The sequence below is a fragment of the Rhinoderma darwinii genome, chromosome 10, assembly GCF_050947455.1.
Source record: "Rhinoderma darwinii isolate aRhiDar2 chromosome 10, aRhiDar2.hap1, whole genome shotgun sequence".
Classification (NCBI taxonomy): Eukaryota; Metazoa; Chordata; class Amphibia; order Anura; family Rhinodermatidae; genus Rhinoderma; species Rhinoderma darwinii.
In genome coordinates, this window is record NC_134696.1 from 24933510 (window position 1) to 24950086 (window position 16577).

The following is a 16577-nucleotide window of genomic DNA, read 5'->3' on the forward strand; positions in this document are numbered from 1 at the left end:
GCGGCGTGGGCACCACCTTCCCTCTTGGTGAACAAGGCAAAATGTTAGCTATGCAAGTGTCAAACATTCTGGGGATGGACATATGCGGCATCGACCTTCTCTTGAAGGATAATGGATCGTTTGTGGTTTGTGAGGCTAATGCAAATGTTGGTTTTACTGAATTTGACCAAGCGTGTAAATTAGATCTTGGCGGTATTATTGCAGATTTTGCAATATCCCTTCTCCCCAGTAGGCAATCAAAAGAAATGTCTCTGCTATCTGCAGCATCCAGCCCTCCAGAAATCAATGAGACAAAAGCACTTGCATCTGCCAGCACTCACACGACCGGTGATGGATCGCGCTGTAGTAATAGTGTTTCTGATGTAAAGGAAATCAGGGATTCTATCAATGCACCAAAGCCATGTTCCCCGATACAGACAGATAGTATCTGTAATGATGTCGCAGAGTAAACTACCTCTTCATTACCAGTGTAAATGAATGCAGTGATCAATCACAGTGGCCAACTTGGCTCAATAGGGGCTTTCAAATAAATAACGAAAAACAATATGTTCTAAGCCGCTATAGTGCTAAAAATGTAATAATTCTGCTGCTTTCTTGTGTCTCAACAGTTTCAATGTTACTCTTGGGATCTAATTTATTATTTGCACCTGTAGAATACAAAGTGGCCGTGTATAGGGGAACATAAAAGATTTTTGGGTGTCATAAGAAACGCATTTCCTCCTCATGGGTGTATAATAGTGGGGTTCAACAAGCAATTAATCTATCATGATGAAAATTATTTCTATCCTTTTTTTTTTTATGGATTTAGTCTTGTCTTCATACTTCGGTGCTCTGTATACAGTAATTCATGTATCAATGACAATTGAGTATGGGGATAAAGTTGGCTATTGAAGGAGGTTGAAAAACGCTACATTTCAGTATTTTTTACAGTGTGATGACAGTAGTCATCATCCTAGGATAGAGAATATGTGCCATAGACATGGCCCATATAATGGGGTTCTTTGTAGGCAGTTTCTGCAACAGCCATCGGCAGGGATGGATCAAAGTTTGTGGAGGTCCATGGGGCAAGAAATTTGATCAGACCCCCAATGGGGGGTCTGACCTGTATCCCCATCAATCAGTTGAATGAAGGGGCCGTGGTGCCGAAGCGATCCCCTTCATTGTTTACCCAGGTTGTAACTGTGCTTGTAAGTACAGTTCAGCCCCATTTACTTCAATCGGCCTGAACTGCTGTGAGCTGCAGTACCAGCCACAGCCATATGTAAGGCACTGTCTAGGTAAACAATAAAGGGGACGCTGGAGTGCCGCTGCCCCTTAATTCAGCTGAATAGCGGGGGGTGCCAGGAGTCGGACCCCCATTTATCAAATAGCTGGGCTTGCTGTATACTTAATGGCGGCACCAAAATATGGCAGTGCCAGAGCTAAACTGGATTTTTCTCTTCACTGCCTTTTTACTGATGATAGTTACATAGTTGATAAGGTTGAAAAAAGACACAGGTCCATCGCGTCCAACCTATAATCCTTCCGTGTTGATCAAGAGGAATGCAAGAAACCCTATGAGGTGGATTCCAATTGCCTCATTAGGGGAAAAATTCCTCCCCGACTCTAAATATGGGAATCAGAATAGATCCCTGGATCAACATCCCATCTCCAGAATCTAGTACCCATAACTTGCAATATTATATTTTTCAAGAAAGGCATCCGGGCCCTCTTTAACTTGTTTAAGGAAACAACCATCACAACATCCCGTGGCAGGGAGTTCTATAGTCTCACTGCTCTCACAGTAAAGAATCCCGTCTGTGATTCTGGTGAAACCTTCTTTCCTCTAGAGGATGCCCCCTTGTCATGGTTACAGGCCTAGGTGTAAATAAATCTTTAGAAAGATCTCTGTACTGTCCGATTATAATATTGTACATTGTAATGAAATCACCCTAAGCCGTCTTTTTTCTAAACTAAAAAGCCCCACGTTTGATAACCTTTCTTGGTACTGCATTCCACCCATTCTCTTAATTACCTTGGTCGCTGTTCTCGGCGCTTGCACTAGTTCAGCTATGTCCTTCTAATACACAGGTGCCCAAAATTCTACACAACATCTAAAACTTAGAGCATAAAAAAAATTCTGGAAGGACAGCAATATCTGAGCAGGCTATTAATGGAAGCAGATGGCAATTATCTTCGGTGGCTTAAAAAAGATTCTAAAAAAAGGGCAATGAAGTTTTAGAAAGAAAGAAAGAAGAGAGCAGCTATCAGATGACAGCTGCTCCTTTCCCTGTGGTAGGGCAGGGACAATCAGCGTATATGAGCATGTTCACTCACCTGGGGTAGACTAGTATGCATTATGTATCTACTTTTCCCAAGTTAGGGTACTGAATTCCGTGACAAAATATAGTAATGTCAGTGTTGGGTCGAATTGAAGAGGGTGACAGCATTGAAAGGTTCAGATTAATTTCAATGGAGAAGGGCCATATAGGCACAGCCACTGCTCCAGTAAAATGGGAGACTGGATCCTGTAAGCCACTTAATTTCAAAATTCATTTTTACTGAAATTTGTCCTTTACATAGAAATTATCGGTAATATTAGGGCAATTATCCATTAGAGATCAAAAGCAGAAGTGACCCAATCTCTATTTTAAGTAGATGTCACAATATTGTGTTTGACTAATCTGAGAACAATTATGCAATTTTTTTTTAACTAAAAACTGAAGTGCATGTAATTATCGGTCATGACCAGGAATTTTATTAAATGTATTGTCGGCCAATTCAGGCCTATGGTGACTGAATGTTTTCGTGTGATCCATATATAAACATATGAATAGTGCAGTATAGGTTATCCTATTATAAAGGAGTGGCAATAAAATATATATACTTGTATCGCCTCTAATACATTAACAGGTCACTTACTATGGAGGTCGATTTTTTTTATTAGCCCTAGGAATATTTGTGAGAAGCAATTTATTCATTAGGAACTGGTGGCATGACTAATGTACTGTGTACAACAGTGACGCCTTCATGATTTGCAAGTGATTTGATTGACTTCTCATAATTGGTCTACAAATAGAGGCAAGATTGTTCCAAACATCACATGCACGATGTACAGGTCATAAGAGTCTGGTAGGAGGAGGCGTCAGTGGCTGGACCAGGTTGAACTCCAACAGAATCTTGTGACATGTCCTATTAATATTAAAAACAACACCAAGTTAACAAAATCCAAATCATGCAGTACATTGCTCGAACAGGGGACAGAGCTGCAATACCAGACACAGTCCGTGAACAATTGTGGCGCTGTTTCTTGTCTTAATAATCTCATTGAGTGACTTTAAAGAGGACCTGCCAGCGCTCCTGACACGTCTGTCTTAGTGATTACTTGTATTCCCTGTTAAATAACATAATCTACTAAAACAGACATGTCAGGAGAGCCGACAGGTCCTCTTTAAGGGTATGTTCACACGACAGCGTCCGTAACGGCTGAAATTACGGGGATGTTTTCAGGAGGAAACATCCCCATAATTTCAGCCATAACGGCATGTGAAGGCGCTTGAACGCCGCGTCCATTACGGACTTAATTGGCGCTGCTTTTCATTGGAGTCAATGAATAACGGCTCCAATTACGCCAAAAGAAGTGACAGGTCACTTCTTTGTCGCGGGCGTCTATTTACGCGCCGTCATTTGACAGCGGCGCGTAAACATACGCCTCGTGTGAACAGACAAAAGTCAGCCCATTGCTTTCAATGGGCAGATGTTTGTCAACGCTATCGAGGCGCATTTTTCGGACGTAATTCGGGGCAAAAACGCCCGAATTACGTCCGTAATTAGTGCGTGTGAACATACCCTAACACTGCTCTCGTATCGATTGTACATCCCAATTTTAAAAGCTGCTGCATTTCTCTCTCTCTCTACTCCATATGAAACGTCATGAAGGTGAACAACCCCTTTAAGGCCTTGTGCACACAAACAATACAGGTACGGTATTCACCAAAATACGCGCCACATATTAAATCACCATTTTTTTTCCTATTCCAACTTGCAATTGTTGTTGCATGTAAAAGTGTTTTTTTATATGCAGCTTTCTATATTGCATTTTTTTTTTACATTAATGTCAATGAGCCAAAAAATGCTATGACATGAAAGAAAATGCCCCATAAACGTGTCCTAAGCATAATATAAAACCAACCAGTGTTAGAAATCCCTATAGAGTATACAGAAAACACAATGCCCAAGTGTTCATTGGAAAAATGTATATAGCAAGTTTGGCGTAAAAACAAGATGGCTAAATAGAGCTGTGATAGTTGCATAAGGGATGTCCCAAAAGAAGGTGTATAGCGATATAGGGTGCAGAGGTAGCAGTCTCACCATGAAGGGGCAGAAAGGCCCTTCTGTCAGATGACCAAAATGGTACATGGTAGGTGGGGGCCCTGCTACAGATTTTGTATTGGGGGGTCAGGACATTGAAGTTACGCCTCTGACCCAAAGCAATGGTGCATTGTTCCACTATATGTAGGATGGCTGCCGCCTTTTTTTCATCTGATCACAGAATTGGAAAAAAAAAAAACCTCAAACTTTCCGTCCACAACTGTCAGTAATAATTGAATGAGGCTTTTCATTAGGTGAACAATCATTGCGAATGCGAGGGTATGTTCACACGCTCACGTAAAACTGGCTGAAAATTACGGAGCGTAAACGCCTCGAAATACAGCAGAAAAAAACGGTAGCTAAAAGCCTACAAACATCTGCCATTGAATTCTATGGGCAAAACGGTGCTTCGTTCAGACGGGGGCGTTTTTTTATGCCGCCATTTTCAAAACGGTGCGTAAAAAAACGCCCCGTAAGAAGGACCATGTCACTTCTTGAGCCGTTTTAAACAGCTCCGAAAACGTTTTCAGCTTCAAAAACAGCTGAAAATCAGAGGCTGTTTTCTCTGGAAACAGCTCCGTCATTTTCAGCTGTTTTTAATCTGTATGTGAACATGCCCTTAGGATTTTGGAAATGTGGTTTGTTTTTCCTCAAGAGAAAATTATACAAACTGTTTCTGCAAAAGGGCAGAAAATCGGGAGGAGATTAATCAAAACTGGTGCAAAGGAAAAGTGGAGCAATTGCCCATAGCAACTCATTTTTCAGAGGCCTTTTAGAAAATGAAAGCAGTGACCTGATTGGTAACTACTCTACTTTTCCTTTGCACAGGTTTTGAGACATCGCCCCAATGTGTTAAAAACTATTCAAAGATGTAGACCACCACTTAATTTCTATGACATGACAATGGGAGATTTATAGGTAAAAGGGCCCATTCATCAAAACAAGCACCCCTATTGCCCATAGCAACCAACCAGAGTCCAGCTTTCATTTTCTAAACTGCCCTGGAAACATAAAACATGAACTGTGATTGGTTCCTATGACACTACTTGTCTGAAGCAGTTTTGATTCATGAAGTCCAAAATCTGTTGGGAGACATTAATTAATATTGTTGTGAGAATACACTTTACAAAGGAGGAGACAATACGGCGTATATTTAATCAAATTTATCAAAATGGTGCACTATACATATAACGTATGGTGCGCCTCACAGAATGGATACACGTCACACTAACGCCACCTCACGGTTGTTGAACATGAACGTGTTAGGCTGCATGCACACTTCCATCAGCCGTTCCACAGACCGGACACGGATGGCTTCCGTGTGCAGTCCGTTGTTTCACGAACCAAATCAATGAAAAGGCAGAGACTGTACCGTCAAAAACGGACAGGAGTAGTACCTGTCCTATTTCTGACGGAACGCCCGCACGGTTCCATTAAAACAACGGAAGTGTGCCTGGCCCCACTGAAATGAATGTGTTCACAGTGATATCAGTTAAAACAACGGATAGCACCCTGACGAAAGAAACTGAAGTGGGCATGAGGCCTCAACAATATATATGGGCAACATTCACAAGTTCTTTAGCCACGCCCCTTTTTATGTACATTTACAAAACTGTTCTGCATGTCTGACAACAAGAATAAAAATTGACGCAAGTCTTTTATAAATAAGACGCACATCACTTGCACGTCACTTTTTCTAACCTATATTACGTTACTGTTGGGGTGCATTTAATTCGATAAATGTGCCGTTATTTTAAAATGTATGCTGCTTTTGCCACAAGAAATTTTTGTTTTTGAGTATAGAAGAAAATTTGACTTTCTTTGAGTCTTATGTAGGAATTAGTATTTCACAGCTAATTTTTCACGTATTTTTCACATATCATCTGTTGGGTCACGACACATCAGTGCGTTGTATTTATCAATATATCGTCAAAAACAAAATGTATTAAGGGGTTTAGCCTAAGTGGCTGCTATAAAGCCCATAGAAAACAAGCTGGCCCATCCCTCACCAATGGGTGGTATGAAGCTGTACAGGGCATCCGCGTCTCGGCTGCCATGCTCGGCTGTTTCCGTCAGCCCCATAAACTTTGAATGGAGGGGCACCGTGCATGCCTAACCTCTGCTCATTGCAAACTCCTCCTAGCCGCTGTCTTGCGACATCTTTGAAGACCCCATCCACTTGTATTGTACTGTAAATTGCTGCAGATTTGCCATGCGTTATCCGCACCGTAAAAAATAGGACATGTCTAAACATGCCCTAACAATGGATTGGAAGGGTATAGTGGAAGCATCTGATGCCCCAGGATGGAAAGAGATGCAGTGGTGTTAGTGGTGTCAACACCAGGAAGGGAGCTCCTTTTTGATTTTTGCTAGGGGGTGCACTCTCCTTTGATTTACCCTTTAGGGTATGTATACAATATTTGTATGTACGATGAAATATAGACAGCCATTTAACATGAGCATTGATGTGCTGAGTTATATGGTCGCTGGGAGCCCCAGTGATCAGTGCAAACCTGTAGGGGAACCCTGCAGGAAATGTTCAATTAACCTGCAGCGCCACCGCAGGAAAAATGAAGCATTACCAAGTTCTCATTGAAATCAATGAGCTGACCGTGTAAGACACAGACATGTCAGGCCCTCCAGAGTAAAATAACATAATGTGTGCATGAATCCTTGATCTTTCTGTTACATATGAGCCTCCACCTATTTCTGGTCTCAAAAATTGGAATTGTAGGGAGTTATGAATTAGGAACTGTTAACATCTATGTGATGAACTCCACACCGTTCACCATGCAGGCAAAAGGTGAAGTTTCTTCATTAGTATTGATGATATGTATAATGCTAACAACTTATAATCTTTGTTTTATTGAAGAACCTGGTCTGAGTATTAGCCGATCCTGCCAGTGCCTAAAAACCTGGTCCAGAGCCCACATTTCCACGTAGACCTGAGGTCTAGTGGCGGACCCTTATGCCGGAAACCATCAGTGCAATGGATTACTTTCTACTCCCCTGATGCCTTTGACATTCAGTTAATCAGATGAGCATCTTGAATTAAGTGACATCACCACAGTGGGTGCAGTGATGTCACTGGTCCCAGCTTAGTGGCCCAGGGCTGTCACCATCTGGTCTGTGAAGAAATGGTGCTGGATTCACACTTCTGAAAATGTGCCACGTGCCAAACAAATATCTCAGAAATTCAGCTCTTGACAAAAATAATTCATGTGCACCAATGGCCAATCAAACTCACGCGGAGATCTGAAGTTTTATTTAAATCAGCAGAACTTTATAAAAGTTTTAGGGGTCTTTTTTAAGTCACTATGTATATCAATATAAGTTATTGCTATCAATTACTGGCTATAAAGTGTAGACACTTTGACGTAAAATTCACTGTATATGAGTTTATAACCTACAACAAGGCATTTAATGGTATACTATACTAGCTAATTATTAATTGTAGTCTTTCTTTGTGTAGGCAGGATACATTTATAATTTTTCATGCACTGGAAGAGAGTATATCACCTTTAGATAACTGATCACTTCTTTTCCTACATTAGTATATTTGATCTGATGGGGTCTACTAGTTCAATTGCTCTGGAAAAGGGGGGAACCCAGGGCGACAGAAATCACCAGGGCGTAACTATCAAGGTAGCTGACACAGCAGTTGCTATGGGGCCAAGCAGCCATTGGGGCCCAGATTTAGTTGAGATGCATTTAGCGATCGCCTTTTCCCATCCTTTAATTGATCTAGTCAAGGACACAAAAAGAGGGGTGGCCTCAGTTTATGTTGGCTCCATTCCACTACTCCATGGGCAGCCTGAGCCTCCACAACTTCCTCTACCAACATAGGCGACACAGTATTAGCAAATAAGGGAAGGGGTCTGGCCTACGGGCCACAATGCCCTTCTCTCTACAAGATATAGGAAGGAATAGAGAAAAGAAATACCAAGCTGACATACCAGTATGGTGGGATAAACCAGTATCAGGAGGGGGCACCATTTTGATGTTACCCCATCTCTATTTAAACTTTTGAGTTTTTATATATCTTTATACTGTATGATTGTATTTTCACTAAGCCAATGATCATATTGGGTTTTATACCTATAAATATATTGATTTATATATATATATATGTATATATATATATATATAAATCAATATATTTATGGGTATAAAACCAAATACGATCATTGGCTTAGTGAGAATACAATCATACAATATAAAGACTGTTACATTTATATAACAGGATGCCTCCGTTTTCTCTTCTTGCTAATTTGACAACATTTAAAACACAAGGAAGATAAAATGTTTCTTTGGGTAACAAACTATAGACGGCCGTATTGCTTTGCGCTGGATTTAGCATGAACCTGATGCATGATATACCTAGTTCATAAAAAACAAAAATCCAAAATGTTATAATCACTCTGATCTGTAGGTGTCTGCAACGCACAAGGGATTTGCGGGTCTACTGCAACGATCACTATGGAAGCCCACCAAGCAATATGGCGCACTGTTCAACTACAGCCAATATCCGCTTCTGGCTTTCGTCATCACATACTGAATTTTTGGGATTGCAGACACTGTGAAATAGAACATTGCTTCATAAAAATCACCTGTAGATATAAGTCGTCTTCTTCGGTCAACTTACGAAAAAACTCAGCATCTTCTTGGTTATATCTGTTTCTGAGAAAGCTGCGTGACAGTCCAGAACAGCAAATTGTTATATAATGATACCTCCCCCTCTACTTCATCTCTGCATAACTAGGCAAATTTGCCCTTCGGACTCTCTTCGAAGTCTTGGTGGGAACTCCTGTGCGGGCTGTAATGGCGGCCATATTGGTGCTTGTGAAATACCCTGCGCCTTCTGACAACTTTGCAGGACAACCATGAGTGATTTCGTGCCGTCCTGCTGGTTACTAACAGAATGCTCTGGCGGCTCGTAATGCGGACATACAGAAGTGAGGGATGTATCACTACATAACAAGGAGCAGCATCGGCGGACATATTGGTTCTCAGAATAAATGGCTGAACAGAATTTTAACAACTGAATAGATGACAAGAACCTATAAGTAATGTTGCTTTTCTATTGCAAGGAGAAGTGCTCTTTAAGGGGGTTTTCCAGGACGTAATAAAAAATGTGAATTATGTGATTGCATGACCCATGAGTTCTATCGCTGCACGCATATGCGTAGACGGTACAGCTTCAGAGCCCATGGGCAATGTGGTCTTGTGATTATGTACAGGGGGCCACATGACTGCAATAATGGCGCCGTATTGTTTCGAGACTGGGGGCAAAATTCCTAAAAACATTACACTGAAGTTTGAGTCTGGCGTCCCAGAAAGCCCCTTTAAGCCATACCCCGCCAGATAGTTACCCCTTAAGTACACAGTCTGTATATTAAGAAGCATGAGCAATCCAATGTGTACAAATAGATATATAGATAACTGTAGGTAGGCTGTAATAATGTACATTGTATGTGTCTTCACTGCTTGTAGCTATTTTCAGCGATGTTCACAACTGTAAATACGTGTAAAACTGAACCATGTATGAAAAAGAAGACAAAAAAAGATTTATTATAAGTCCGGTAATGTATTATATTTTTTGGGGGGGAGGGGTGGTAAGAAATAGGTGACTACCTCCCACTCTCTAGCAGTCATGAAGGGTATATTCACACAGCGTGGTCAATTTGTGGTAATAAACAGCGATTTCATTGCACCATGTGAATATACCCTTACTGTTCTTAAAATTCACAATGGCAATGTAACACCAAAATGACTGTTTTGCGCTAAACATGACAACGAAAATGATTTTCCTAATAAACTTGCTGGTACAAGACACAGTAATGGATTCCTGTCTCTCTGTTACTGGTAACACACGTCAACCGTTATTTTGTCTAATCCTGTCCATCAGTTCCTGGACAACTAAAGGTCAAGGCCCTAAGTCAATAGGTAAGCAGAAAATATGGGGTCCAGCTTAAAGAGGACCCCTATGCTCTCCTGACATGGCTGTTTTAGTAAATACTTGCATTCCCTATGAAATAACAATTCTTCCACATCTTTTCTTAGAATTCGCCGTTGTACTGTTCCTCTGTTATTCCTTCTGGAAATGTATGAACAAATTGACAACTGGGCGTTACCATTCCCCTTGTCAGTGAGGTGTGTCCCTACACGCTTTGGCTCTGTACAATTAGTGCTGGTAATGTCGGAGTGTCTAGAGACATACCTTATTGAAAAGGGAAATGGTAATGCCCAGTTGTCAATTTATTTATATCTTTCCAGGAGGAATAACAGAAGATGAGAACAAAGCAGAGATCTAAGACAAATGCTCCAGAATTGTTATGCAAGTATTTACTAAAACAAACATGTCAGGAGAGCTAACAGGTCGAAACATGGATTTCAGTGCTGTTTAGCTGAAATCTTGTCCCATATAAACCTTCCTGGCTGACGTGACAGTCACACAGTAGTTAGCTTTCCAGACTTATAGTGTCGGGATCACAAGTTAAATGGGTTTTATGAGATTAGGAAAAAAGTTGTTCAAGAATGGGTCTGAGCCGCAATACTAGACACAGCCTATGGCTAAAAGTGGCGCCGTTTCTGAAATAAAATAAAAAAAGACTATTTTTTTTCTAATCTCATAGCTCTTGCAGTTCTGTCCAGGGCAGAATCAGAACAGCGCTTAAATGTGTTTCCCAGAGTGTTATATATTAATATATATATATTTTTTATAATGATAGGTGCTCTATAACAGTAATATAAGTCTTGTAAATGACAATAAGCTTCAGAACAGGGTCGGATGTTCTGTTTATCTGCAATGCTCACGTGGTTATGGGATTTTTGTTTCATTTTTACCTAATGATGGAACATGGGAACACATCTACAAATCCTCCAGACTCTGAGAGAAGATATATGATAAGAATATTAAAGGGGTTTGCCCATCAGAGAAATTTATGACGTATCCACAGGATATGCCATAAATGTCAAATAGATGCGGGTGCCATCTCTAGGACTCGCACCTATCTCTAGAACGCAGCTCCCTAAACCCCGCTCTACCTTTTCTCGGTTCCCTCTGCCACTTCATAATTTCCAACCATGTAATCGCTGAGCTACGCTGTTTCCGTAACTCCCATAGAAGGGTTTCCGTAACCGCCATTCACTTCTATGAGAGCTTTGTTCATCATTTCCGAACATCTAATCAGGAAGAGTCTCGGAAGGCAGCGGGACCAAGAAAGGTAGAAAGGGGTTTAGGGGGGCCCCGTTCTAGAGATAGGTGCAGGTCCCAGAGGTGGGACCCGCATCTATCTGACATTTATAACATATCCTGTGGTTATGTCATAAATGTCCTTGATAGGAAAACCCCTTTAAGTGTCTCACTGGTAAGTATCTGGTTTGGTATTTAATTTTCGTTCAATGTTCTCTATTAAGACTGTGACGCTGTCTGATTGATCCTCCTTTGGTAGCTGGTCAGCCATCTGAATCAATTTCTTGCCCCATTCACTGGCCTGTAATAAAACAAAGCCATATATTACTGTCCGAGCTTGTGAGTTAGGCGCCTCATATCTTTTAGGGTCTACTGTATGACACAATTTTAGTAGCATTTGCCGATATACACATGCTAGCACCATTGCCTATAAATACAGATCAGACCCCCCTTTTTACAGACCCCAGACCAGACCTCACACCCCAAACTACCCCTTTACAGACCAAACGTTCAGCTACTCATCTCTCCCTATTCCTGCATTTCCCTCCGCTCGTTGGTGCTGCCGCATGCTAGCACTGACGTTGTTTGGACCCAAATTTATATACATATCAATGTCCACATCCGAACTGACTTGAATATCAGCAAGTGGGATGAGAATATTGATGATGATGATGGTTAGTGGGATCTGTTCAACGTTCCTTTGATGCTGCAGCATCAGGACACAGGTGAGGAAGTGTTGTCATGGGGACACATGGATAGAATCTATCTCACAAACTACCTATAGATATTAGATTTTTGATGATCCACTGACTGTACTACTGAGGAATCGTCTGAGACACTTACTTTATGGAAATCCCTGCTGAGGAAGTAAAGCATAGTCAGAGTATGCAGGATCTTTGCCATCTTAGGAGGCTCTTTCTTTACTGCCTGTTCTCTGATGTCATATATAGCACTGAGTATCTGCAATGCTTCAGCTTCCTGGTTTTCATCTACAGAAAGAAATTAAATAATCACATGATCAGTGATAAACCAATAATAAACAAAATTGATCTGCGTTTTTTAAATCTTAATATATTTAAAAGTCTGTGCTGATTCATTTCTTAATATATCTGCATTGTGGTCAGAGCTCCATTTTTCAGAGCGCCAAATTCCCTGCAAAGACAGATTTAAATAATAAAAATTATGATTGCCTCCTGGTACCACTAGGGGGAGCTTATTAGCTTACTGTGTATGCTGTAAACTCCTAAGCTCCCTCTAGTGGCAGCTGCAGGCAGCTGTCATTTTATCATTACAGGGGATTTGGAGCGCTGCATCAGAAAAATGGAGCACCAACCACTATGAAGGTATATATTGAAATTAATCAACACAGAATGTAGGACCTAAAAACAACATGGTGTTAAAAGATGGACATTCACTTTAACCCGGCCATAGACACAATGAGAAAAGTTAACGACCTAACGGTAAAAAAAAAACATTAACCATTATTGTTACATTTATTCGACAATCTGTTCCGACCAAAGGAAATTTGCTCCATTAATCATCACTGGTTTAGGATTTGTTCTAAATTTTCTTCGGCATTACTGAAGTGGTGCATTTAAAAAGGTAGTATATTAATCATACAAGTGCGGCAATACACATAAATACGGGGAAAATCATTGAGATCGTTGCCGAGATCTTGCAGTCTATGCTTCATTAATGACCGGTGTCCCGGTGGGAAAAATATTGGAACGTCGATCACATCCTGAGAGAATTAGTATGACCAGCTTTAGGAAGCTTTGCATAATAGACTCTGACACTTATGGCAGTTATCCTCTATAATATCCATATGCCTATATACAGCATATAGTCAGTGATTGTTCTGAGTTAAAGGGGTTATGTGGGGACCAAAAATTATTAGCATTGTACTTACTGCAGTATGTGAGCACACTCGCTAATATAATATACATTCCGGTCCCCCGTCACCCTGATTCTGAGATTTTCATAGAATTTTATAGCACTGCCGGGGGACCGGAAGTCTAGTTGCACAGCCTTTTGTGATGAGGACACGACTCATTGTCACGTGACCAACTCCGCTGTACTCCATGTACTCACTGTACTACTGCTCCTGCTTGTATATGGAGTACAGCGAAGTTGGTCACATGACGAAGAGTCATATCGTCATAGAAGAAGGCTGTGCAACCAGACTTCCGGTCACCCGGTAGCGCTATAAAAATCGATGAAAATCTCAGATTCAGCTCGACGGGGGACCGGAATGTATATTAGCGAGTATACTGCAGTGACTACACTGATAATAATTTTTGATCCCCGCATAACCCCTTTAACGACCTTTAATTTATGTTATGTTTTAGGCTAAGTTGTAGTGAGGTGCATCTTGTTTAGTCCCAATATTTGTTACTTGTTTCTTAAACACGAAAAGTCCTTTAACAAAAACATACCTAAGTGTTCCTGATCAGCATCATCAAACCAACCTGGGCCGCTTCTCATTGATACTTGTATCTGCACCTCCACCAGTCTGATGAGATGAGCGTGCCATATATCAGTGACCTAAGAAACAAACAAGTCTACAGTCAGGGGCATAGCTGTAGGGAGTGCAGAGGTAGCAGTCGCACCTGGGGTCAAAAGCCCCAATGCCACATGAGAACGCACATGGTAAGAGGTGACCCTTTCACAGATTTTGCATTAGGTCCCATGAGCTGTTATTTCATTACTACCCAGCACATATGTTGCTCTATGTTTTTATATATATATATATATATATATGCAGTGCAAGAAAAAGTAGGAAAACTATATATATATATATGTGTCTTGTCGGCCTGGAGAAGGGCTTGGTTCTGTTGAGAGGTTTCAGCAGCTCGTGTAGCAGTCATGTGCTTTGCTGCAGTAGTCTTTCATCCAAGTGCAGGGTTCCTTTTTGGAGGCATAGAATGAAGAACCTGCAAGCTTTTATTGGCTAATGTGGGTCATGTGATGTGATATAGAGGAGGAACCTTGATGTGGAAGCCAGTGATGCCATATTTGCTTTTGTACTGCAATTTTTTGTGAATATGTCGAGAATGGTAGGCCCTAAAGAGCTGAAACCCGATGAAAAACCTTTTAAGCGTCTGATTTACTTATGTGCTAAATTTGCTGAAGATTGGTCCAGTCATTTGGCCGTGCATAAAGAACAGACAACAGAAATTCATAAATTTATACATATATATATATATATATATATATATATATACTAGAAAAAGTACTTGGCACTACCCGGGTATAACGTGTCGGTCTGTCTGTTTGTGTGCTCATTGGATTTGTTCCAAGGGTGCCCAGGAGTATAATCCATGCCCTCGTATTTTCTTGGTTTAAGGGGAAATCGCTAGTAGCCGTATATACGCTGACAGTTACACATTGTTTATTTCAATTTTAACTTCCTAAATACCTAACAGCTAAACTGGTAGGGAATGGAGTCATAAGACAGTGACTGAGCCTGTTGAATAACAACATTTTCAGTTTTATTACCAGTTGGCCATAGACTATGGTTGGATCATAATTGAAAACAGCATCACGCATGAAAGCCCACTTATTAGCATGCTGATCATGATGTGCTGGTTTCAGGCAGGAGTCTCTGCACTTCTGAGAGCCACCTGTCTGATCTGTTGCTGAGAAAGCCTGAGTTTGCTGAGGAGTTTCAGCAGCTTGAGCAGCAGTATGACGCATTTGATCAGCTTCCAGTTGGGCAAAAGGAGTCTCTGCAGCTAGTAATGCAGCTTTCCTCCTGGCCATCAGTAATCTGATTGGTTGCTATGGGTAACCCCTCCCCTGTACCTTCCCATCTAGGATTATCTTGTAAAGTGCACTACCTGCTACTGCCAGATAAAAACATCTTTACTATAAAAGCGAATGTCTGTATTCGCTTCTATAGTATTGGATCGTGACCATGTGATAATGGCTGATAATAGAGAACAACGGCAAGGTTGGGGCATTTACGAAAACCTTCCTGAACACCCGTACCTATGTGCCAAATAGTTCAGGTGTTTGGATGCCTATAGGGGACGACAAACAGACATTTTCTGTAATGGCTGATAGCAGAGAACAACGGCAAGGTTGGGACATTTACGATACCGGACACCTGAATGTACCTATGTGCCAAATTTGGGGTCAAATGGTTCAAGTGTTTGGATGCCTATAGAGGACGACAAACAGACATTCACTTTTATAATATAGAATAGCAGAGTTCACCGGCTTCACACTGGTCTATTTGTTAGTTGTTTTTTGTTTGTGGTTCAAAACTTCATTTCCTACTGATATGAAGCCGACATATCCAATAAAGTCCAAGTGCAGGTTCCTTTTTGGAGGCATGAATGGTCTGAAAGGGGTTAAATTTATGGGAATGCTGAAGTCCACAGGCTTGGTTCTGTTGAGAGATTTCAGCAGCTCGGGCAGCAGCCGTGTACTTTGCCACAGGAGTTTTTCGTCTAAGTGCAGGGTTCCTTTTTGGAGGCATGACTGGTATGAATTTACCAGTATAGGTACAGTTAGTTTATGGCGAGTAAGACGGTGAGTAAAGAAAAATGGCTTGGTTGTTATGGAAACCTGGTCTAAAATTGTGTGTATGTGAGTGAGGATAAGAATGAAGGACCTGCGAGCTTCTATTGGCTAATACGGGTCATCTGATGTGATATGAAGGTCCTTCATGTGAAAGCCAGTGGTGTCATATTTGCTTTTGTGTATATGTCGAGAATGGTAGGTCCTAGAGAGCTGAAACCTGGTCTAAACCTTACTTATGTGCCAAATTTGGTGCAGATTGGTCCGGTCGTTTGGCCGTGTATAAAGAACAGACAACAGAAATTCATTTTTAGATAGATGCTTGCTTTCTGTTTGGCTCTTCTCGGAAAGCCGAGCAGTTGGTGTACGGACTCAATAGAAAGTCTATGGCCCGTAAACCGCTACATTGGCTTCCTGAGAAAAGTCAATCAGAAACTAAGCGTCTCACGCTCACCCGAGCGCTTCTGCAGCTTCGTTTTAGCGATCGGTGGGGGACTCAGTGCTCAGA

The 16577-nt window shown here is 41.2% G+C and overlaps 2 protein-coding genes across 6 annotated transcripts in view; one reads left to right on the top strand and one right to left on the bottom strand.

Annotated features, from left to right (window-relative positions):
• Positions 1 to 8423, top strand: part of RIMKLA (ribosomal modification protein rimK like family member A) — a 29478-nt gene extending 21055 nt beyond the window's left edge. For 3 of the 4 annotated variants that reach the window (XM_075839532.1, XM_075839533.1, XM_075839534.1), the window contains one exon: positions 1 to 8423. In XM_075839532.1, coding sequence (XP_075695647.1) covers positions 1 to 449 — 449 coding nt within the window. In that variant the 3' untranslated portion in view covers positions 450 to 8423. The other variant, XR_012850832.1, reaches the window with a different exon arrangement.
• Positions 2856 to 16577, bottom strand: part of ZMYND12 (zinc finger MYND-type containing 12) — a 20235-nt gene continuing 6513 nt past the window's right edge. Inside the window, exons 6-8 of one of the 2 annotated variants that reach the window (XM_075839536.1) lie at positions 13981 to 14089; positions 12389 to 12534; positions 2856 to 3171 (exon numbers count right to left, since the gene is read on the bottom strand). In XM_075839536.1, the coding sequence (XP_075695651.1) occupies positions 3079 to 3171; positions 12389 to 12534; positions 13981 to 14089 (348 nt within the window). In that variant the 3' untranslated portion in view covers positions 2856 to 3078. Of the gene's footprint in view, positions 3172 to 11669; positions 11847 to 12388; positions 12535 to 13980; positions 14090 to 16577 lie in introns of those variants that run through there. The other variant, XM_075839535.1, reaches the window with a different exon arrangement.